This window comes from Nannobrachium achirus (assembly GCF_963921795.1).
Source record: "Nannobrachium achirus genome assembly, chromosome: 17".
Classification (NCBI taxonomy): Eukaryota; Metazoa; Chordata; class Actinopteri; order Myctophiformes; family Myctophidae; genus Nannobrachium; species Nannobrachium achirus.
In genome coordinates, this window is record NC_137824.1 from 28463971 (window position 1) to 28488874 (window position 24904).

General features: G+C 41.9%; 1 protein-coding gene across 1 annotated transcript; it reads right to left on the bottom strand.

The window, feature by feature from the left end:
- Window positions 1–1425: 1425 nt before the first annotated feature.
- Window positions 1426–15950, bottom strand: clnk (cytokine dependent hematopoietic cell linker). The gene is made up of 15 exons (XM_080746652.1): window positions 15886–15950; window positions 14123–14175; window positions 9385–9538; window positions 6879–6931; window positions 4884–4910; window positions 4648–4667; window positions 4397–4498; window positions 3982–4003; window positions 3803–3827; window positions 3637–3721; window positions 3520–3545; window positions 3329–3423; window positions 2398–2475; window positions 2152–2307; window positions 1426–2013 (listed from the first exon to the last, which is right to left on the bottom strand). Exons 2-15 carry the CDS (start codon window positions 14123–14125, stop codon window positions 1858–1860), a joined length of 1002 nt encoding a protein of 333 aa, XP_080602778.1. The 5' UTR covers window positions 14126–14175; window positions 15886–15950; the 3' UTR covers window positions 1426–1857.
- Window positions 15951–24904: the final 8954 nt, after the last annotated feature.

The window sequence follows — 24904 nt, forward strand, 5'->3', positions numbered from 1 at the left end:
AGTGGAAATAGCAGATCTACAAGCTCGGTTGTGAGCTTGTAGATCGGCTATTTCCACTATCAATGTTCTTTTTTAAGTATAAAGTTGTCAAATATGTCAGTCATTTCTTTGTATATTTAGGTTATGTGTCATATCTGCCATGTGCAACTTCAAAGCCTACAAGCCAAATAGAAATGTAATTGTCAACGACAAAAACACAATTAAATCGTTAATCACGATTATTTGAGTGACAATTTATCGTCATGTAAAATGTCATAATCGTGACAGCCCTATGCAGCAGTCAAAGTTAATCAATGTGCAGTAGTCCACCAGAGTCCATCCAGTAGTCAAAGAAGGTGAACATGAAAGAAAACAAGTATTTGAGGTTATATCTAAATCAGCATTTACTATTTGTGTGTACAGTATACAGTTCTTTGTAAAGTCTATTCATAGAAAAGTGCTGTACTAGGCCTATATATGTATTATTAATATTATTATCGTCGTCATCATCATAATCATCATCATTCAAAGGAAAGACTTCTCCCAGACAAATGAAAACCCCCTTTCCTGTATAATCAGGAAGAAGAAGCAATAATTTCACAATCTTCCCTTGCTATGTTGTCACCCTTTCAACATGTTGGCATGCATGCAAAAGCTTTGTGTGAAGGGAGGGACTGTTTTGTGATATTATCACAAACTATTGTGCGAACCAAAACAGGTATAGATCAGACACATAGCATACTTAGTTATAAGGTAATCCCACAAAATATGACATTGTTCAGCATGTAGTATTTCACATATGAATGAATGGATTATTTCAGTCCTTTTATCAGAACATGGATAGATACAACACTACAGTTTACAAGTACAAAATGACAGGCACCGAAAAGGTGTAAGCTTGAAGCCGAGGCTTATTATGCCTACCCTATTTGAAGAGTAACTTTGTATCAAAACAAAACAAAAAAAGCAGTTTCAGAACTTATTTCAACGAAACCTAAAATAATGTTAACAAATCAAGTCAAATTCTAATATCAAAATCAAGTCAAAGCATGAAACAAAAATGAAGAAATTCAAAATCATACATATACATATAGTTCAATCTATAACATACATATCAAATAGTGTAAAGCAATATAGCGTCCAGACCGCCCCAAGAAAGAAATACTAGCCTTATTTAACTATTATTTACATGCCATGTAATTTATTTTAGTTCATGATAGAGAAAATAACATTTGTATTTAGGCAGTTCACTGATTCTTTTGATTTTATAAGTTCAACCTCAAAACAGGCTTCAAGGTCAGACTCCAGAATGATCAGGAACTGTCCATGTGGTCTTATTGGATCAGTTAAAGGGATATTTAACTTTCAAAAAAACATTTGGTCATTTTATCGTCTAATCAGGCTTTTATGAACACCCTGAACCGTTTTTAATTTGCTTAATTCAGTATATAGATATTTGATGTAAATGTTATGAGGCCCTCCTCCTCCAGGGCCCCTCCCCAATCCCATACACACCCATTGTAACTTCAAACTCCATTTTAACCATGATAGATTCATTAAAAACACCCATTATTTTGTTCTGGTTCCTCATACTACCCTCCTAACACATGAGCTGGCCGTGTTTTTCGATAACCGTTTTCATTTATTTTTAATAATTCTTTGGGAAAATGGAAAAAATTAAATACATTAGAATTGTATTTTTTTAAAGTGAAATATCCCTTTAAGTGGGAAGTAAGTATACTGTAGGTAGGCTATAAGTATAGTATAGGTAGAGCTACTGTCACCTACAAAGTCATTCTTGTATTTTCCAAAGTACAGTATATTTGAAAAAAAAAAGACTAGAAAGTGGGTAGGTTCTCCATCAGAGTGTCAAACGTTTCATCCTATCAGCTGTTCAACATCATGTCTTGTGATGGGGTATGTCAGCACACAGTTTTCTGGATAGGACTTTGTCGATGTCGCATTTCTCCCATCGACAAGTATTATAGGAAATATGGAGTGGAATTTGATGATCTCTGCCACAGACTCAAACATCTGAGGAAAAATAACATGTACTAAGTCGTACGACAGTGTCCAGTGGCAAAAATAGCAGCTCTACAAGATCCCAATGTGCATACATGAGGTATTACAGAGTGCTTGTTGAATAGGTTTTCAAAATGTGCCTTTACTCACATCATTTGCCCGTTGACCTGTTCCTAAGGCGTATTTGCTGGTCTTTTCGATGAACCGAATTTTTACATTGTAAACTTTCTTCTCATGATACACTGCCAAGACGAAGGGTTCACCAGCAACGCACCTTGAGCAATCCCGCACCAAAAATGCACCATCCTACCAAGATTGATGCCAATTATAAACTTGGGTTTAGTGGTTGGGGGGGGTGGCAAGCTGTTAAATCAAATATTATTTTATGATCAATACCTTGTTCACCAGGTGTAAGGCATGTTCTGCTTCTATCCGATTACAAGCCCCAACATACCAGTCCTCCTCACGATAGGTCTGTCAAGAGATAAGTTACAAATCATTGAATAGTGACTTTATCTAAACAATGGCAAATTGGCAATGTTTGATTGCGACCGTCAGGTCGCAGTTAGTATCAAAACCTCCACCGGCTGTCAGTCCGTCACGTCACGTCACGTCACGTCACGTCACGTCACGTCACGTCACGTCACGTCACGTCATCATCAGTGATGCGTTTTGCATCATATGATGCAAAACGCATCACCAGTACATGCTGAAATACTAAAATATCTCAAGAAACAGACTGAACACAAAAAATAACTCAGGATTGTGTTGATCGTGTCCTAAACAACAATAAAATAAGATAGGGTTGTCCCAGAGGTGAAGTGGCCCTTTAAGATGGACAAAATGTGGCTATATTTTCCCAAATATGGATGAGCTGGGATGAGGTGTCACGCACTGTGACGCACATGGGCTTAATATTGATGACACCAGGGATCTCCATATATGGACATAAAAGCAGTAAGGGACAAGGACGGAATTAATTTGCAACATCATTGTGATGTCAGAACAGGTCAGCTATATCCTTCTGTTGAGCTGGGATGATATTGATGACATCAGGGATCTCCAAATATGGGCATAAAAGGGACAAGGACGGAATTTATTGGCAACTTCATTATGATGTCAGAACAGGTCAGCTATATCCTTTTGCTGAGCTGGGATGAGGTGTCAGGCACTGTGACGCACCCACAGGATCTGGAAGCCTTTACAGTAAAGGCGACCTACGGTTGCAACAACATACCGACACTTGGAAAAACACTTATTAGGCAAATTTACAAGAAGAACTAACATGGCATTTCATTTGGATACCCAAGATTAAAGCCAATTTTACCTTTCGGGGTTTCTCCTTTGAAACAAAATCATTTTGATCAAAATCTTCTTTAGTTTGGGGCCATTCGTGGTTTTGACGCCTTGATGGATTTTTTTCTGATTTCAGGCAAAAACCAGAGTTAGAGTTATTGGTTCATTTTAATATTCATCAATATTTCTGATACACCATTGAAGTTATCTTGTATCACTTACCTTGGTGTATGGATTTTCTATGTGAGCTGAATATAGGATAAAAAAGTGCATAAAAATCATATGAAGTGAACATTAGTAGTATTGTATTAAACTCTGAAATTTAGCAAATGACTGTACCTTTTGTCTGTATGAATTGAATCTAAATCCAAAGAATGTCGTATACTGGTATGGTTGGTTGATTCATTGTCAGAGCCCCATAAACCTGAAATATATTAGATTTGGCTACTGCAGCAGTTAAAAAATCTAGTTTCACAAATGTTGATTTAAGAATGAAATCACTGACCTTCAGGGTGTGCACTGAGGTCTGCCTATTGAGTGTGAAATACAAGGGAGACACTATTGTTCATTAAATGGAAAGGTTCTTTCTAGCTAGGACAACACAGTTTATTAAATAATAATAATAATAATAATAATAATAATAATAATATGCTGACTAGAGTTGCTGCATGATGTATTGCTTACATTTGTAGTTGCTTGCCGTTTCCTGAAACAAAAAGGACAGCATCATTTGTACATAATCCATAGTGTTTGCAAATAATGTGTACTATTTCTGCAGCTGCCATTTCTTACCAATAAGTGGCACTATTGCTACACTTTGCAAAGTAACTGCGTGTGAGCAAGAGAGGGAGGATATTATAATATTAACAAGTGACAACTTTCATCACCTTCCTCTCCAACAGCCTGCCTTTTATTATAATTTTTTAATTGATATAAATTATAATTTGCACACCTTACTACTGGCCACAAATTAAACATTGTCTGTATTTGGCCAGTGAGGACAAGAATAACATTTCCTCTTTCCACCATTATTTCTCTACCAACATAGTGATATCATTATCCTCTCTATGAGTATTAAAACCATTAAAGCAGCTCTCACTCTCTTCTGCTGATTTCCCGTAGATTCACTCCAGATCCGGAGCCGGATGATGCTGGCAAAGATCTAGAACCAGATCCGGAGCCGGATGATGCTGGCAAAGATCTAGAACAATATAGACATATAGGTATAGGTACATCTGAGAACAGATAGTCTACCAGTGTGCTCTTGTTTTAGGTATTGATATTAATAAAATATGAATATGGAGCCCAGTTTCCTAAAATAAATTGTTTTCAAAAAGTGCATATTGTTACCTGCATAAGATTGATGTTTGCTGTGAAAAACATGACAGTAATCACTTGCATTATGAGTTACAAGAAACACGGCATGCACATACACGCAAACACACACGCACACACGCACGCACACGCACACACACACACACACACACACACACACACACACACACACACACACACACACACACACACACACACACACACACAGTCAACAAGGCACTTCTACACTTTACAGATTTGCTGGATTTTACCTGTTCTCTTGGCTCCAACGGGGGAGTCTTCTCATCTGTAAAAATCAAAGACTGATCATTGCTACTACTACTGTTGTTTTCTCCTATTATTATTATCATTATTACTGTTATTACTACAATAATTACAACATGTAAATAGCCTAATAACACCACCACCACCAATCTATCTATAAATGCGACAAATCTCTGTGAGTATGTATGTATGTATGTGCCCTGTGTATCTCGAGAACCGTTCGTCCCACCGGCTTCAGATTTGGTACGCGCGCTCCACGCCACGGCGCGCAGTGCAGTGCCGGGCCTCGACCCGACCCGATACGCGGTTTTCCGAAAACCGGCGCAAAACGTTCGGAATCTCCTTATGCGGAGCTGATTGTTGACATCAGGCTGTTCCGGAGGAAATCGGTGCAAGCGCTGACTCATTGTGACATCACTTCATAAAAGGCTCTGACATCGCGTATGCCACATGAGTCAACAAAGAATCTCTGTGAATGTGTATGTATGTATGTAATCCGCGTATCTCGAAACCGTTCTTCCCACCGGCACACGTGTTCTCCATATATGGGCATAAAATGAATGCCCGTATGAGGAACTGATGTCTGACATCAGAGTTTTCCGCAACCGGTACTGTGTGTGCAGAGATCTCCATATGGGCATAAGGGGACAAAGGCAAACAGATGGTCAAAACGGGTCCTATGACAACAGGTATATTGGGGTTTGCATTAAAGGGTGTGGGCATTCATTCCCTATTTCAAATTCGGCACGCGCGTTCCCCACCGCAGCAGGTAGTGCAGTGCTCGGCCTCGACCCGACCCGATACACGATTTTCTGGAACCAGCATGAAAGGTTCGGATTCTGATGTCTGACATCAGGATTTTCCGGAACTGGCACTGTGTTTGCATAGATCTCCATATATGGGCATAAAATGAATGCAGACAGACAGATACAGATATCTACATATATGGGCATAAATGGACACAGGCAAACAGATGGTCAAAGATCTCCATATATGGGCATAAAGTGGACGCAGACAGACAGATACAGATATCTCCATATATGGGCATAAATGGACACAGGCAAACAGATGGTCAAAACGGGTCCTATCTGAAGGGACACTATCTGCGGCATAAAATGGACGCAGATAGACAGATATCTCCATTTATGGGCATAAAATGGACCCAGAACTATATCTGCAGTGATCTCCATATATGGACATAAAATGGACGCCGACAGACAGACAGCTACAGATATCTCCATATATGGGCATAAATGGACACAGGCAAACAGATGGTCAAAACGGGTCCTATGACAACAGGTATAATGGGGTTTGCATTAAAGGGCGGGGCATTCATTCCCTATTTACATCGTTCCCGAGTTGGCCAGGTCGCCGACTAGACGCTGGGCGGCCCAGCTTCTAGTAATAATAATAATAATAAATTAGAGATACATAAATTTGCCATCATGGTTTAAAACAGGGGTATCAAACTACCGGGCTCCAATCCGGCACGTGGCATGATTTGGGAGGAAAAGGTGGGGGGAAAATATGTGTTTGAAAATGAATAGAAAAATGATAACATATAATAACAGTATACATAGTTTGCTTCATGTAGTTACCAAGAGGGCATCTCCTTCTGCCTGGCTTCAGGTCTCTGTTTATAGCAGGTCCTGCAGAAGAAGAACAAAATATTTCAGAAAAGTTACAGTCCTCTTTACCACGTTACCATGAAAATCGTGAAGTCCAATCACCATATCCACCATTGCTGCAGTGTGCATTTGTATATGTGTGTATGACTGTATGTAATGCAACACTTACTTAGATTACCAGCAATCGGTCTGGGTGGACAAGGAGGGGGGGTGTCAGAGTTTACCTGCAAAAGTGTTTTGGAAGGAGGAGGATTACAAGTCACCTTAATATCAATCACTGTATATAACTAATGATAATTATAATAATTAAAAACAATAACAACAACAAAAACAATAATAATAATAATAACTTACACTAGTGTTTGAGCTCAGACTCTGGGTAGATGATGACCTTGGGAGGTCCCTGTCTTGAAAACAAAATAATATGATCACACAGTTGTTTATCACTGGTTGTCACTTTAGAAAGTTGCTATGTTTTGCACATAGCAACAGTTGTTTCTTCCACCTTTGGAGGATAAATGGACAAAGGATAAATTCTAATCATTGGCTGAAAGATTGTAGCAATATCAGTTGCCATGGCAATGGTAATAGCAGAGTGAGTCTTTGTGTTATCCTTTTCGCATCATTGTATAATTGTACCACAGTACTACTTTGAAAACTGTTAATAAAGTATTCAATCAAAAAGTCTCATTAGAAGTTTGTGGCATTTGGGGTGGTTCACCTGGCAAGAATCACAAATAAAGCAGAAATGCTGAAACAAAATATTGGGAGAAGCAAGCAGTAAAACCTGAGCGAAAAAACATTTTTCTTTTTACTTGAAAAGCAGTTATTTTTTGCAGAGTAATATGATCAAACGATAAGTTAGGCACAAGCAGAACGTGCTAGCTGTGCCCAAACTTGGAAATGAGCCTCCGGGCTTGCCTACTGGTCAGACAGAGACACACAACAAGATACAGCTTCAATTCATTCTGTCTGTGTTCTGTCATTAGATGGGAAGAGATCCGACAAAGCCCAGAGACTCGCAGAGTGAATGTGTGAGATTCTCATCTTCAGTTTTTGATTTGAGCTCCCCAGGGTAGAAATAAAGACTTCATGATGTGTGTCCCTGTTTCCCAGACAGCTGTAGAGACATTCAGTGTAGAATAAAAAGAAGTCTATTATCCCACTGCTCTATCCCACAGAGCAGCCAACAGATGGCCCTGGAGACCCACTCTCTCTGTTAAATTGTTTTGTTTTGTCTCCACCAGGCCGAAGGCGTTGCAGAGACGGTGTTTTCACCCCTGTTTGTCTGTGCGTCCTTGTGTGTGTGCATCTAATCTCCAGCAGACTGGCTCTGTTGGACCGATCGGCGTGGTCCTGCCAGTTGCCCAAATCTTTCACATCGGCCTGTTATAGCGCCACCAGCAGGCCGATTTCTGCAAAAAACCTTTTTGGCCAATATTCAGATTTTGTCCAAACAATCTCATACTCCATCCTGATAGGGTAAGATTGGCATCTAAAGTTTGCAGGAGTGGCTTTTATAAGTCTAAAATCATGAACGCAGCGTCCAAAAGCGAAAAGAAAGAAATACCACCCTTTTCACATCGGCCTTTTATAACGCCAGCATGAGGCCGATTTTTGCAACAACAAAAAATTCTGCTGTTACTCCTACAGATTTTATCCAAACATCATGCAAATCTGTACCCATTATATCTATAGTCATGTCATCAACACAGACCTGTCAAATTTAGAGGATTGTGCAGTCCAAGTAGAGAATGAGGCTTTACTCCAGGTGAAGGAGTTTAAGTATCTCGGGGTCTTGTTCACGAACGAGAGAAAGGGGAAGACGGAGAAGGAGATCAGCCGGAGAATCGGAGCAGCAGGAGCGGTTTTGCAGTCGCTAAATCGCACTGTGGTGAAGAAAAAAGTGTTGAGCCGGAAGGCAAAGCTCTCTGTCTACCGAGCGATCTTCGTTCCTACTCTCACCTATGGTCATGAAGTGTGGGTCATGACCGAAAGTATAAGGTCGCGGGTGCAAGCGGCCGAAATGGGTTTCCTCAGACGGGTGGCTGGTATCTCCCTTAGAGATAGGGTGAGAAGTTCAGTCACCCGAGAGAGACTGGGAGTAGAACCGCTGCTCCTACACTTGGAAAGGAGTCAGCTTAGGTGGTTCGGGCATCTAGTACGGATGCCCCCCGAGCGCCTTCCTAGGAAGGTCCTCGATGCGCGTCCCACTGGGAGGAGACCCTGTGGCAGACCAAAGACCAGATGGAGGGATTATATCTCCCAACTGGCTTGGGAACGCCTCGGTATACTCCCTGAGGGAGTGGAGGAAGTTGCTCAGGATAAGGAAATCTGGAGGTCTCAGTTGGAACTGTTACCCCCGCGACCTGATTCCGGATAAGCGGTTGAAGATGGATGGATGGACTACTACTACCTGGCCTGGCGGAGACCTGTGCTCTGAGGTGCACATTTTTCTAGTTCTCTCTGGTTTCCGGTAGAAATGTTATTCTCAGCTCCATTATAATTATGTTCACTGGAGCTTTGCTGTGCAGACAAATACAGTGAATTCAGCTTCATAAATGGAGTGTATAGGCTACACATCATTTTAGACTGACTGACCTTCTGGCAAATAACTTTTTGATTATGGCTTTGTGTTGTTTTTGTTTTTTTGGAAGCTCACAGTAAAATCCTCAGTGTACATTTTACAGGTTGATTTGTTTACATTCGTAGGTTACACGCTCACAGTAACAAATGGATAAAACTAAGGATTTTATAGTCCAGTTATTCGGTCTACTTACAATCCAGTTTCTCCCTTTACAGTATATATTTTTTGGGGTGCAATGCAAGATTGGCTGTAAGATACTGTATGTTGGCCTACCTGCGTAGTCTCTGTCGGCCTGTGGAGGCCTCGCTGGCTGGATGTGCACATTCAGCGTTTCCTCTGGATCGTCCACCACATCATATTCTGAGTCATTGACATTATTATTGCGACTGCATCTCTGTTTCCTCATCTTGCGTTGCTTAACCTGGGCCTGTGGCGAGCAAGGGGGAGATAGTTGTACAGTAAACAGCTGACATTTTGGCATGGCAATATACAAAAAAGAGAAAAAGAATGTTGATGGTGTTCATAATCAGTTATTAACTCCCAGCTGCCACTCTTCTCTCCCATTTCCAATGATTTATCAAAAGTGATTTATTTCCTTTTGATGTAATTTGTCTAGCATGGCAGTGTGGCATGCAATGGCTGATCACTACTCTCTAATTCAGACCTCAATCCAGACCTCGATCCATGCATTCAGATGGTAACGTATCAACAAAGTGGAATATCAGCTGTAGGCTACTGATCGTTTTGTACAATGGAGAATAATCAAACTTTAATTTCCCATTGTGTGTGTGCGTGCATATTTCTTTTATATCATGTGTAGCCTACACACATCTGGTATGTTTAGCCCATTTGACTCATACTTGACATTACTGCTGACGATTTTCCAAAGTATGCTGTGGTTTGCTTGATTTCTGAGGAAGGCATTTCAGTATACTAAGAAGATCTATCCAACACACTAAATATCCATCATTGCATAGTTTTGTTTTCAAAGTTATGCTTTATCATTGCTTTTAGTACATTTTAAAGGGCGAGTTAATTTGTAAAGTGGTAGCTAGAGTCCCTGGAAAATAGTACCTGGAGAAAAGATTGATTTACAAACTAAATTTAAACATGCATGACTTATTAACCACACAATGATTTAGCCATCATTGGCTCAATTATTCAAGTGTTTGGTAACATATTAATGACTATGGGGAAAATGTGAACAAGTGCAAAAGAGCATGGTGGGTTTCAGACATAATTTGACCAGTCTATTACATTAGTCATCTATGACATCAGTCACCTCCATATTTGGGAGATGGTTTCAGCCTGATCCAACCACAATTTATTATAAAAAGTAGAAAATCCAAAACATATGTCAAATAACATTCAGGGAGTACGTTATTTGTAGTGTGGCAGTGTGCATAACACATTTGCTTGATCCAGCGGCTCACAAGATTAGCCCCGGACAGCCAGACTACATGTACAGTACGTTTTAGATAGCTCCCCTCCTTCGGACCCATTTTGTAAAAATAAAAATAAAGCTGTTTATATTTATGCAAGATTCATGCAATACCTTGTGAAAATACAACAACATGTATTGATTCCAGTATGGTCGTTTAATACCAACGTAGTCTTCATTGTCTCTGCCAGGCCGAAAGGCATGGCCAAGACTGTTTTGCACCCTGTCTGACCGTCCGTGTGTCCGTCTGTGAACAGCTAATCTCTGGCACCGTTGGCACGATGGCAGTGAAACTGTGCACACACACTCCTTGGATGCCAGAGCAGAACCTCTGCCCCAAACCTTTTCACATGGGCCTGTTATAGCGCCACCAGGAGGCATAAAATGGACAAGGACGGAATTAATTTGCAAGTGTGACTCGTGTCGCGTCAACCACACTGGTTAGACTGACACAACATGTCCATATATGGGCATTCCCAGATATGGGGTTAATATTGATGGGCATAAAAGGGATTCTATTGTATGGGCATTCCCAGATATGCGCTTAATATTGATGGGCATAAAAGGGATTCTGTTAGTGTGGTTGGCCTAACAGGGAATCATCTGGGAATCAGATGTAGAGGTCAGCTCCATATACTGTATGGAGATCTAAGTGATGATCCAATCGTCTCCATGTATAATCGTCTTCATATATGGATATCCAGGTGATGATAGTCAGCAGTCTTGATTTGCAAATACATTCTGTCTTGGCCATATGGAGCGTTCATATTTGGGCATTGCCAAATATGGGCTTAATATTGATGACATCAGGGATCTCATAAGATTGCCAGAACAGGCTGTCTTGGTCATTGAGTGCACAATGTGATGTCACAACAGGTCAGCTATAGACATTGAGGCGTTACCCACTGACTCACGTATGGACAGGATCTGCCGGGTTTCCATTCCGAAACCAGGATAGAATTCACCAGCGTCGACAGGTTATCATCTCAGAATAGTAATGTTTCGGAGTGCCGATGTGTAACCGTTCAGCCAGAGGCAATGATGACGCAAAGCACAGAAGAATAGCCCACAGGCCGGGGTCTGATCAGCCTTGGTCTGTTGCGAGACCCGAATCACCCAGAGATCCCAGGTAACAACACTGATGTTTCATGTTTTATTTACTATAGTCAAGTGATCACGACGAATCCGACCGATTTTTCATATTCCATCCTGATTTGTGAATTCCGAACATTGCTGGCCCACAATGACCTGGCGGAGACCTGTCCTCCGAGGAGCACTTTTTCTAATGTATTATTTGGACTTTGGCTAAAAACTACTTTGCTGAGTCTCACAGTAGCCAGCCGAAGTTATGGGTCACAATAATTGACTATATGGTTTCTATTTTACTGTATTTATTTACTTTTTGGTGCATGAAAGACATATGATTTCACCAACCAAGGATCTCCACTAATCATCCACGAGCAAACTATGGACTTACAGACAGCCCAAACACACAATCAAATGCTTCCCTGGACATGCTGACTTGTTGTGATTATCCAAGTGAGACTACTGCTGGCATGTAGAACCCAGGCCTAAAGCACAGAAGTGAGTTCACAATGGGTTCCCTCATCAGATTCTAACGTTTTGTTTTGTTTTAACAAACAGATTTCCGTTCATGCAAAACACAGGTTAAAGTAAGCCTTGGTGAGTTTCTAGGACACGTTACACCTGTTATTTCGTTATATCGTTTCAAAACTTGTGGTGTGGTGATTTGTGGATATTATCTTGAGCCATACGTGTGAATACCATAAGCATCTCTTCATACAAAATCCCATGCAAAAATGTCATTGGAAATAGTTGATAGGAACCCATTAGTAGAGGTAACCTCTGGGCTAGGATTGGACCATTTTTAAATCTGCAAAGCAAATAGTGATATTTCAGCATGTTCTCATCTTTTATGACCTCTTTTCTTTGTTATCTTGCCCTGCCACATGCTTTCCCATCCACCCTACCGTATATAAGTCACCCTGGGTTCAGAGCTGGCGTTATAGTAGATCTCCTTATTATACACATTCTGACATATGGAGGCAAACTAATGTGAGGTGCTGCAGCACTGATTAACTCCATGAGCTTTCCATATTTAAGTGTCACATTTCACACACGCACGCACGCACGCACGCACGCACGCACGCACGCACGCACGCACGCACGCACGCACGCACGCACACACACACACACACACACACACACACACACACACACACACACACACACACACACACACACACACACACACACACACGTACATACATTAGTCAAACGAGCCATGGTGTGACAGTCTCAGACCACTCGCTGCAGGTGGTCTGACATGGGCAGCAAATTCATTAGCAAAGCCCTTAGGGAATGAGGTACAGGGTTTTGAGCAACATACACGCTGTGACATATCTAATAGACCTAATTATGAAAACTCATGCTGTACTTCTGTTGATGCCCTGATTCAGTGGCAATTAAAACAACTTAGCTAATGTTTGAAGTCTCCTTCGGCTATGACATGTCCAAAACAGGGATACAAGGTTGAAAATGGTTACGTCTGTCTTTGCGTTTTATACATATTAGAGTCTCTCAAGCCAGCTAGACTTTTGGCTCACACAATTTTCAAATGCTTCCACCATACAGTCTGTACAACGGAAACACTGAAAATGATAAAAGATTAAACAGGATGTCAAGCCTCCACCCTACTTCCGTTTAAAGATGTTTTAAAACATATTATTTTCAAGAATGGAAATGACAAACAGATAAGATTTTCAGACAGCTTTGTGACATTTGTGCACCCATTAACATTATGTTTGTGTCCCACTAACCTAGCCTAGCCAGCTAGAGATCCCCACACATGTTAAAACAAGCAGTTAGTTAGCTGCATTAGTATATAGGCTGGCCCCAGGCTACCACTAACCATCCACAAGCCAAATATAATACCAGTAAGATGCCCTAAAGGGCGAGATGTGCGTGCACATGGCTGCTTTGGCATGTATACCCTTCTGCTGAGCTGGTCGAGTCATCACTGTGATGTCAGAACAGGTCAGCTATATCCATAGGTATAGTCCATGGGGTCAGATGTAGAGGTATTGACCAGCTCCATATATATAGGATAGGATGAAAAGTAGAAAGTTTTCCACCAGACAATGACAATATACTATCATTCTTCTGTTCAAATGTAATGCTATAAACCTCCAGTGTCCTTATGTATCTGTTACTGATTATTTTTCAGAGCCATTTCAGCTTGTATTGAAAAACCTGGTCCATAAATGAACAAGCTCTTAGTTACATAACACATATCCACAACTGCGAGAGACATATTTGGCCTATGTTTCCTTATAACAACTGCACACTCAGAAATGGCTCTGAATCTGCCCCTATCATTCCCTGACAGTGACAAGTAAGCTACAGTCTGACTTCAGGATCCCACTTTTTCATCATGTCCACGTGAAGAGGTAATTACAGAGGGGGGTTGCTAGCTCTAAAAATGTTCCCCTGGGAATAGTGATGCAGAAACAACAGGCAAAGGGCATGGAAATGAGTCCCATAACTTACCATTATCACAGCAGAGTCATGGCATATTCCGTCTCTTTGTAGCTAACGAGGGGCTGAAACAAATAAAAAAAAACATCATTAGTCTGCCACTGTGCACGAGACCGTGGGATTCCACCATAGCACGTCCTTGAGGTCTGTTCTCTGCTGATGCACACGCAGGAGTATCAGAGCTTTCTCTCATTAAACCAAGGGTTTTTCCTTTTTTCTTATCTTCACACCGTAACACTCAGCTAACACATTATGATCAGTCAACCCTCTAAAACTAATGAGATCAAACAACACATTTACACATTCAATACATTTTGTATTCAGTACAGTGTATTAGAATACAATACATTCTTTTGGACGTTATACTGTAAAGATAAAACATTTTCTGTATGTGCCTCAAACATCACTACATCAAATCATTTTTGGTAGAGTTTTCCAAACTCATCAAAAAGACATCAACAATTGCTTCCGTTGACGATGATCTACATCGATTATACTGATCACATTCACTGATTCACACCGTAAAAAGACAGATGTTTGATTTAGTTTTAAATATAAAACCACCAGAGGATCTGTGACAGGCCTACAGAGGGAGGTAGCAGCACAGGATTATTCTAGAATAGGATGAAACATTGAAGCCATTGTAGAAATCCCCCCTTTGTGTATCTATCTTGCTTTTGCTCCTATTTCAAAGTAACATATTTATTTATTTATTTGGAATATTATACACAAAGGAGAGAAAACATCTTAGCTTTTTGGGGGGAGGGGTTTTACTGAAAATAACACATTTTCAACAGCTGCAGATCTGTTATTTACTATAAATTGGGCTTTATCATCTACATGCATAACTTTGACTTGAGCATTCAACCTTTGTTTTAACAAATGATGGATGTATGTGGGGAATATTTGGAATAGACCCTGCCTCTGCAACCTAAAGTCCTGACAGTGAGCATCGGCTTATGAGTAGATTTAGGACTGTGGTGTAAAAACTTAGGGGACTACTTTGTTAAGCTCCCTGAGCTATGGGAAGATGCGCTGGATGAGTCCAAGGAAAGAGAGAAGATTAGATACAGGGTGCTAGCAGACCAGGCTGAACAGCAAACTTCTGCCCTGTGGAAATTGGGTGAGGGATTTGTGACGACTCTCACTGCCAGACAACTAAGGCTTTGTGAGTAGGCTTTGCTACAGGCCTTCAGCTATAAGTCAGAAGTAGCTACGGAAAGCAGTCTGCGGCTCAAATGTGGAAATCAGTATCATGAGCAGGCTACGGCAGAAACATGGTATATACTATAGCTTAGGTACTACGGGATTATAGTAGTATCGAAACCTTCTCATATAAATGTTGTTGTCCGCGGTGTAGCTACATTAATGGTTAAATCAGATGAAGCCTGTGTGCTTTTCGATGTTAAAGGCATTTTTCCCCGCTATATCAGATCCCAATGATCTAATGATATGCAACTGTGGTTGACTCTGATTTTGAGCCCCAAGAACATACGCAAACTCACCCCAGTTTCTACAATACATATTTGAAAGCCAAAAGCACTCGAAGAATTATAGCCAAGGTTTAATGCAAGCAGGAGAGCAAAACAGTAGCTAATGTAATCAGGTGTTGAGTTTCAAAACCTCTGCTCAGTGCTCCTACAATCTATAACTATTTATTTTTTAACAACCAAACATCAGTTATGTTTTGCTCTCCTGTCACTGCTTTTACACGGTACACGCACTGAGGCAGATAAAGGGATATTAAAATGGAAAATAAATCAATGCTAACTTACCTCTTTAGATAACCCACATACTGGAACATGCACAGCCGTTGACAGACATTTAGCTTAACCTTGAGCAAGAAACAGTGAAGATTGAGCGTCTCTCAAGCAACCCACTGCAGAAACACATGCTCATTTCCTTTGTGGTGACTTAGCTGGCCTAAAACTTCTGGTCTGTACTGATCAGATGAGTGGAAATTCACTACACTTTAAGGTATGTGAGGCATCATGCGCAGCTGTGGTCTTACTCTTTGAAGTTGGCAATGAAAACTGTGCACAAGATATTGCATACTGCATTCTGATGATTATTCTGTTTGTTCATGCATAACTCAATATACACCTTAAGGAGTCTGAAAACTTTATATCTAACAGAAAACCTCAACTGAGCAAAATGTTGTGTTCCATACATTTGTCTTTATATTTTAGTTATTTAGCCGATGTTTTTACCCAGAGAAACATATGACCGGCGTACAACAAACTTTGAGCCCTGGACATTTTTTTACACCTTTTCCCCCCAGTTTTTGACCAGACATTTGAGGGCGGATTCACACTGCGGTCTCGGGTACGCACTCGAGACTACTTGGCAGATGTTTTGATAGTGTGAAGGGTTAGTATGTAAACGTACAGCCTGGACATTTTTGAACAGGGTTTCCCCTTGGTTTTTGACCGGACAAAGCCAGATATTGGAGCTATAGCTCCTTTTCCAGGGGCACCGCTCAAAAACAGCTGATCTAAAAGCTCACATGTCACAAAGTGACGCGATGCAAGCTAGTAGATCGTCTATTTTCAAACTCTGGGATATGGGGTATAAACCTGATTTACAAGCTCACAATATGTCGCATTGTGATGTGTTGTGATCTAGTTGTCTCAGATTTTGTCCCACACATTATTGTCCAATATTTCAGGTTAATACTAGTTTGCAAACACCACAGTTATTTTTCCTAATTTGAGCCGGAGCGGTGTGACATTTCACCATCTGCTCTCCAAAGTGCAAAGGGTTTCACTCTGACATTTTCTCTTTTCATTAGATTAACTCCCCATGTCGGCACATTTCTATTTTAGCCAGGGGTGGAGGCGAACCCTATTCCTCTTTACAAATAAAACTATATTCAAGATTAACCTTTCCAAATGATATTTCACTTTTATGGAACCTTTCCACTTCATAGAATGCACATCACCAATGTTTATGAACTGACAAACAAGAACTTTGTTCATCACTGGCACATGTAAAGGTGGCATTTCTGCAGGGCTTTTAATTTAAAAACTGAGACTGCAGTAGTTTTTGCAAACTACAGCAATGTGGCCAATATTGTTATTTCTTTCTACTGGAAAACCAATGACAACAATGCATCATGCATGCTGTATACTTCAGTAATATGCCATTTCATATCCATTCAGCTAAAGATGCTCACAGCAGTCTTCTGCTCTAGGCTACTGAGCTACAGCAGTCCACTGGTCCAGTGTGGGGCTAAAGTGCTTTGCACAAGGGCACCTTGGTGGTAGTTGCGCAGGGTGTGAAAAGTGCTATTCATACAGTTTCACCATCTAGATTTTTCCAATCAGTCCAGGGATTTGTTCTGGTAACCATTCGGCTACCCTGATTCTTTAACCTCGACACCGCTGCCACTCCCCAGACAAAGAATGTGCATGACATTGGACAAGGAGACTGATAAAATAGCTTTTCTTTCTTACCTTGAAGCCCCTTGAGGGAAAACTAAGTTACAGGGCAGTGAGTTCAGGAATTGAGCATTCAATCATTGTTTCAAATAAGACTCGATTGATTGTTTTGTAGTACGTTCCCGAAATAAATTAGCTGATTCTGATTCCATTGCTTGCCTTTATTGAAGGGCCTTTTAGATGTTGAAGTTTGAGTGTTTGCTTCTCTTGATGTTTTTATTTCACACCATACATTTTGGACACCTTATATTTTTGTTCTGTTCTTCAAATTTCTTCATACGGTATACTATAGAGCATCGTGTAGCTTTGTCTTATGCTCTATAAACACAGTTTATTATTATTATTATGGAACACCCACAGAAAGACATAAAAGAAAAACCAACTGCAAAAGTGAAACTAAAATATAACCCCTCCCCCCCGAAAAAAGTCTAGGCAGCTGCAGTTCAGTTCAGCTGCACAAGGTCAGACTCTCTCCTGTGGTTTCCTTCTGCAATAGTATAGCCTGACTTCCTGTGAAAGATCTGTCCTCTCAGATTCTCTTATCTGCTTATCTCTGAGCCCACGAACAGCAGCAACTCCCCGAACATCCCTACACCTTCACCCCTAGCGCCTCATCTGCCTGTCAATCTCATCCTGTGCCCTCACGCACGCGCACGCATGCACGCACACACACACTGCACCCCCTCAGCCACCAAAAAAAAAACGAATCCCATCCCTTTCTTTACTCCCCTTCCTCTGTCCTGGACCTGTCATGAAGAAATAAGATCCACAGTCCCAGCCTGGGGTGGTGAGAGAGAGACATGGAGGTGGAATATGATGGGGAGAGAGAGAGAGAGAGAGAGAGAGAGAGAGAGAGAGAGAGAGATAGAGAGAAAGAGAAAGAGAAAGAGAGAGAGCGAGAGAGATAGAGAGAGAGAGAGAGAGAGAGAGAGAGAGAGTGTGAGTACAGTATGTGCGTGCGTGCGTGCGTGCGTGCGTGCGTGCGTGCGTGCGTGTGCGTGTGTTTGAAGAGCTCTAAGCACCAAGTCCATTTTATAGATTTGACGTAAAGAAACTTTCATTGAAAATCATGTCTATTGGTTTGACGTCTTTCTGTAAATGCATGGAGACCAGGCCTGAGCATTTCAGTACTATTCTGTGATTGTCTATAAATCTGTCACTGTGAGTGATGACGTCAAAGGATCAGAGCAAAACAAAATGATTTATTCGCAGGTACAGTTTGACCCTGTGGCCAACTGATGGACAGAAGTGTCTGCAGGTATATGGAGCCATATTAAAGTCACACAAATGCAGTTCTATTTTTGTCCTTCCTGCCAGCCACGGCCGCATAGCACGTAGGTAACGCAGGTCTTTTTCTCCTAATTATACAGGAAATGCAACCAACAGTTTTCTAGACCCAACTCTGTACGTAAAAATGTGATGTGCAGCCAGACAGTTATAAAACTGTGTGTGTGTGTGTGTGTGTGTGTGTGTGTGTGTGTGTGTGTGTGTGTGTGTGTTGTGTGTGCGTGTGTGTGTGTGTTGGGGGACCGTGATAGAGAGGGAGAGATTGAAACATGGCAAATAATAAAGAATGAAACATAGAGAGAGAGAGACTGAGTGAGTGTGTGTGTGTGTGTGTGTGTGTGTGTGTGTGTGTGTGTGTATGTGTGTGTGTGTGTGTGTGTGTGTGTGTGTGTGTGTGTGTGTGTGTGTGTGTGTGTGTGTGTGTGTGTGTGTGTGTGTGCACACACGCGCGTGTATGTGTGTGTGTGTGTGTGTGTGTGTGTGTGTGTGTGTGTGTGTGTGTGTGTGTGTGTGTGTGTGTGAGTAGGGAAGGGGCAGGCAGTCTGGCCAGGGGGTTATCTCTCTGATAAGTGTGTGATTCAGCAGTGTGAATAATTAAAGCGGGGCGAGGGGAGATAAGGATCTGTAGACGCTGGAGTCGAATAATGCTGGATGGATGAGGGCGCGATGGCACGGGGCGCTAGCAGCTGAAACGGCAGCAGTCACCCTCTCCCCCCGGGCACCCAATCAGGGTGTGGCTGTCAAGGTCAGCATATGATGGATGGGCAGAGACTGACCACAGCTCTAAGCTGAATTTGAACCCGAAAATGAACGTTCTGTAAATGAAATATTACATACCCTGCCCGATACAGAAGCAATGTGTCCTGTGTGGATGGATGTGACCTACTGTACCAGCATTTTCGCAAATGTTGATTATGACTGGTCATTTCTATAAGGCACAGCAGTACTATTGGCATGAAATGTGCAACCTGACAAAGTGATTGACAGTGAAAAGATGACTTCTAAAGTAATAAATAAAATCAACCAACGAACTCGTTTCCTAGAGGATCGCCCCAATGGTCAATTTCAACACACTGCCCAGCCAGCACGCCCACATGGGTCCCGCATGGGTATGAGTTGGGCTTCCCTACATGGGCCCCATCTGGGAATGTCCGCGGTTTCCACAAGGGTCCCTCGTGGGTTAGCCCACGTGGGCTCAACGTGGGTTCTACATGGGCCCTGGGTTGGCCCCACCTCGGCAAATTTATATGGGACCCAGGTGGGAACCACTTGGGCTAGCCCACGTGAGCTCAACGTGGGTTCTACATGGGCTCTGGGTGGGCCCCACCTCGGCAAATTTATATGGGACCCAGGTGGGAACCACTTGGGCTAGCCCACGTGTGCTCAACGTGGGTTCTACATGGGCTCTGGGTGGGCCCCACCTCGGCAAATTTATATGGGACCCAGGTGGGAACCACTTGGGCTAGCCCACGTGGGTTCTATGTGGGAATGTCCGCGGTTTCCACAAGGGTCCCTCGTGGGTTAGCCCACGTGGGCTCTGAGTGGGTTCTGCATGGGTCCTGGGTGGGCCCCACCTTGGTAAATGTATATGGGAACCAGGTGGGAGCCGCTTGGGCTAGCCCACGTAGGCTCTGGGTGGGTTCTGCATGGGTCCTGGGTGGGCCCCACCTTGGTAAATTTATATGGGACCCAGGTGGGAGCCGCTTGGGCTAGCCCACGTAGGCTCTGGGTGGGTTCTGCATGGGTCCTGGGTGGGCCCCACCTTGGCAAATTTATATAGGACCCAGGTGGGAGCCGCTTGGGCTAGCCCACGTAGGCTCTGGGTGGTTTCTGCATGGGTCCTGGGTGGGCCCCACCTTGGCAAATTTATATAGGACCCAGGTGGGAGCCGCTTGGGCTAGCCCACGTAGGCTCTGGGTGGGTTCTGCATGGGTCCTGGGTGGGCCCCACCTTGGCAAATTTATATGGGACCCAGGTGGGAGCCGCTTGGGCTAGCCCGCATGTGCTCTACATGGGTTATACATGGGCTCTGGGTGGGCCCCACCTTGGCAAATTTATATAGGACTCAGGTGGGAACCACTTGGGCAAGCCCACGTGGTCCCACCTAGGCAATTCTATGTCGGAACTATAGGGGATAAATGTGGGATCCAAGTGGGCTCAACCTTGCTCCTAGGCAAATGTAAGTAGTTTCTGACTGGGCCTTCGATGTGCGATGGTTCCTTTTGGTCCTAGACATCAACCATATTAATAATTGTAAACAGTAAAGACATGAAATATTTTTGCAAGGATGAAAGTAGACAATATATTTTGACAAAGTTTATTAAACAAAAACTTTGTTAATACAAACACAATGTAAATAAAGAGCAGCAGTGTCAAGAGCAGTGTCAAAAGGCACAAATAGCAAATGTACATAAAGAGCAGCAGTGTCAGAGTAAATATACATACGGTATATGTACATATGGTATATACAAAAAAAACACTTAAAATCACATAAAAAGACAAACACTGTGTGTGTGGGTGTTGCATGAGCCAAGAGCCAGAGAACACACATCAAATGTACATAAAGAGAAGGAGTGTCACAGCAAATATACATACTGTATATGTACATGTGGTATATAAAAAAACACACTTAAAATGGAAGAAACTGCTCCACAGACTGCAAACAGAACAAAATGATGGATAAAAATTGTCCAAAAACAAACACTGTGCGTGTGGGTGTTTCTTTGAGCCAACCACAGGGCAGCATTGTGCTGCTGAGGGGAGAGAAAGAGAGACAGAGACTTGGTCTACTGGGGAGGTGCATCATCCAGTTGAGGACGCTGTACAGTCTGACCTCTGACTCTGTTCCCACCTCTATCGCGAGCACCAATGAACCACTTGGAGATGGCCTTTTCTGCAGCCTGGTTGTTGGTCTCTTGTGTGATAGGGTTTTTCTTAAGTCCCCCTAAAAGAAATGACAAGAAGACAACTGTTAGAATGATGGAATATGAAACCTTTTTGAGTGACATCAGTTCCAATTTTTTTTTCACCCCGTTTCCACTGCTGTATATTTTAATCAGGAACACTCATTTATTGCAACAATTGTAATACAGTTAAACTTGGCATTAAGGATGTTCCCTGAATTTTGTTCATGCTTGCTTGCTATGCAAAACCAGGGAACTTTAAGCAAAACCCCCCATAGGGTTACAATAGTAGTACAATAGCAATATTTTGACATGTTAGCTTGGGTGGATGCTGGGGTGGAGGAGGCAGCATATCCAAGATCAAAACCAAGTAGAGCTATAGTGAATGCAAGTCGTATTTAAAGGAGCCTCCCGTACAGAGCGAGAGCTCAGATTGGATTGTAATGGATTGTAATTGTATTGTAATGATCAGCAGATCTGTGAATGAGGAATAGGAAAAGGATCTAACTGACAGCTGTGTCATTCATGCTGTGGCATGCCTTAAAATTAAAACATTTAATTAAAGTGACATATAAAGTAAAGTTACACAGAGCAATTCAATACTCAAACATACCATATATGACATCATAAAGGCGCAGGTCTCTGAACTTCCTCTTGTCGTTACGTCCAAAAAGGTTGAACTGTTTTGCCAGATCATGTGACAGGAGGTACGACATCATTCGTCTGGTAGCATCATCCAGCGAAACACCTCCGATATCACCCACCATGGCAAACTGAGTGTATGGAAAAAGTCACAGGAAGGAAAAGCTGTAAGTGAACAGCAACAAGCAGTCAATCTATCTTATCACACTTTCACTGCTTGCTCCATTTCCCCCCACTGACATGTACCAATACAATACTAGCACATTTTCAAGTGAATAAGATTCAAACTTACAACTCCAGACAAGAACGCAGAGTCGCTCAGCTTCTCGTTCATGGAATCGACATCCGCAACGGTTTTCAGTGGGAAGTCTGCTCCAGCAGGTGGTTCCAACAACGACACAGCCAGAGGAGGAGCCTGGTTCCTGAGCACCTGGTTTACTAACGCCGTCAGCCTTTTGAGATCCTCCTGCGTCTTCTCATACTGGATCAGGAGTTTTTCATACAACTCCACTACACTGGAATTGGGAGTGCTCCCACTCTGCCTTTCAGTGGAGCTCCTCACTCTCGGGGACCCACATGCACTGCTTGGACTCTGGTCGTCACTCGAGCAGCTCACTCTCGGGGACTCACGTACACTGCAACTCTGGCTTTGATTCACCGTTGTTTGGTCCGAGCACAACCAAGTGATTCCATGATGCCACAAAATCTGTAACACAAAAATAATAATGCTTAAAATAATGTATATTGATTTGAATATTGTATAGCCACCCAGCTCCTGGTGAATCATGGTGAAGGAATACTTGAAGTGATCAACTCGCAATAGAATACATAGCATTCTTATTTTAGTAGTCTCAACTTGCTGACAGATTAATTCATTGAACGATTATCAGGGATCAGGAAACGGGTTCACTAGAAATAGGGATCAAACAGGGATCACTAGAAACGCTTGAATAATTTTGAAGCCAACTAATGTGATTGCCGATCTGCAACCTCACAACACATTGCATAGCGGTGCGATTTGACCTTGTTGATCGGCTATTGTTAAATAGCTGATGTAAATACTGGTTAAATGATTTTGATGCAAGTATGAACTTTTTAGGATGTGATCCTATTCAGAATAGAGGGTATGCGCGTGACATCACTGTTGCTGGAAGTTATGTGGGAACACGCCTACTGAGTGGCAAAAAACTCATTTCTGCCATTGACAGCCCATACATCCAAACAGAAAAGTCCTATCTGATTGTATTAAACAAAGTTAACTCACTAACATTGCAGCTGTACTGAAAGCTTGAATTATCCTCTTTCTATCTGCAAAGTTTTTGTTTCATAAAAATCCACCATAGGCATGTTATGACCTACTTTCTGTCAAGACATTCTGTGCAGGTTTTTATTTTTCCAAGTACCAGAGTTTGGAAGCACTCGTTTTCAACAACACAACATCCTGCTGCCTCCTGCATTATGTGCAAATTAGAAACAGGTGGTATGCAGGGCCGTTGAGTGATTTGCAACTAGCACTTCCAAACTCCAATGCTCCATTGCTCAATGTTTTGCCACTCAGTCTAGATTAGGGGGGCGGGTCCCAGTGAACGTGCATACCCTCTATATGTAATTTTGAACCACTGGTGCAGTGCTTCAAAATTAGGGGTCCAATGGGGTCCCCAGCAAAAAGTTCATATAAGGATCAAAATGTATCTAAATTTAACCAATTATATATACACATGATGAATCAGCTATTTGAAAATAACAATAAAAATGATACACCGCTATGCAATATGCTGTGAGGTTGTAGATTGGCAACCCCTTTATAAAAAAAACATTGGTCAGAAACGAAATAAGTTTGAAATCAGTCTAGCCTTTCTAGTGAAATATCCCTGTAAGAATCTGATAACTGTTCAATCTATCAACAAGCGTAGAGTGATCCATTATGCATTAAATTGCTGGTTTTACCACTTCAAATATGCTATTCATTCTTCTGAACCAAATGATGAAACCAGACAGCACTGATTCACTCTCTCACAGTGAAGAATCTCAGCAAAACTTGTGACCAGACAGTGGTCCCAAAAGGGCTAACCAACTAGTAGCTCGCCTGATGTGACTATGCCATTAAGCTAGATGCAGAATACACCATAATTAGAGTGACAATCTTTAACTCACATATTTGCTTCTGGGGGTCCCTGGAACAAAATATTTTGCGTTGGGGGTCTGTGACCAAATACATGTCATTTTGGTGGTACTCTACATGACAAAGAATGGGAACTACTGATAGCAACTATGTTTTTTGTTTAAAAAAAAAGGATTTAAGACATGTGTAGAATCTGCCTATATCAGTGGTTAATTGAGGACCCCCAAAATATGTATTTGGCCACGGACCCCCATCTCAAAATAGTTTGTTGCAAGGATGGACCCCCAGCGCAAATTATTTTGTTCCAGGGACCCCCACAAGCAAAGATTTGAGTTAAAGACTTTCACTCTAAATGTCTCACATAAAGATACTTTAATCCCTTTAAAATAATTTGACCCCC

Coding starts and splice junctions, on each gene's coding strand:
- clnk (XM_080746652.1), bottom strand. Junction 3,546..3,636: donor TCAATTCATACAGACAAAAG/GTACAGTCATTT, acceptor TCCTATATTCAG/CTCACATAGAAAATCCATAC. Junction 3,424..3,519: donor TAGAAAATCCATACACCAAG/GTAAGTGATACA, acceptor GCCTGAAATCAG/AAAAAAATCCATCAAGGCGT.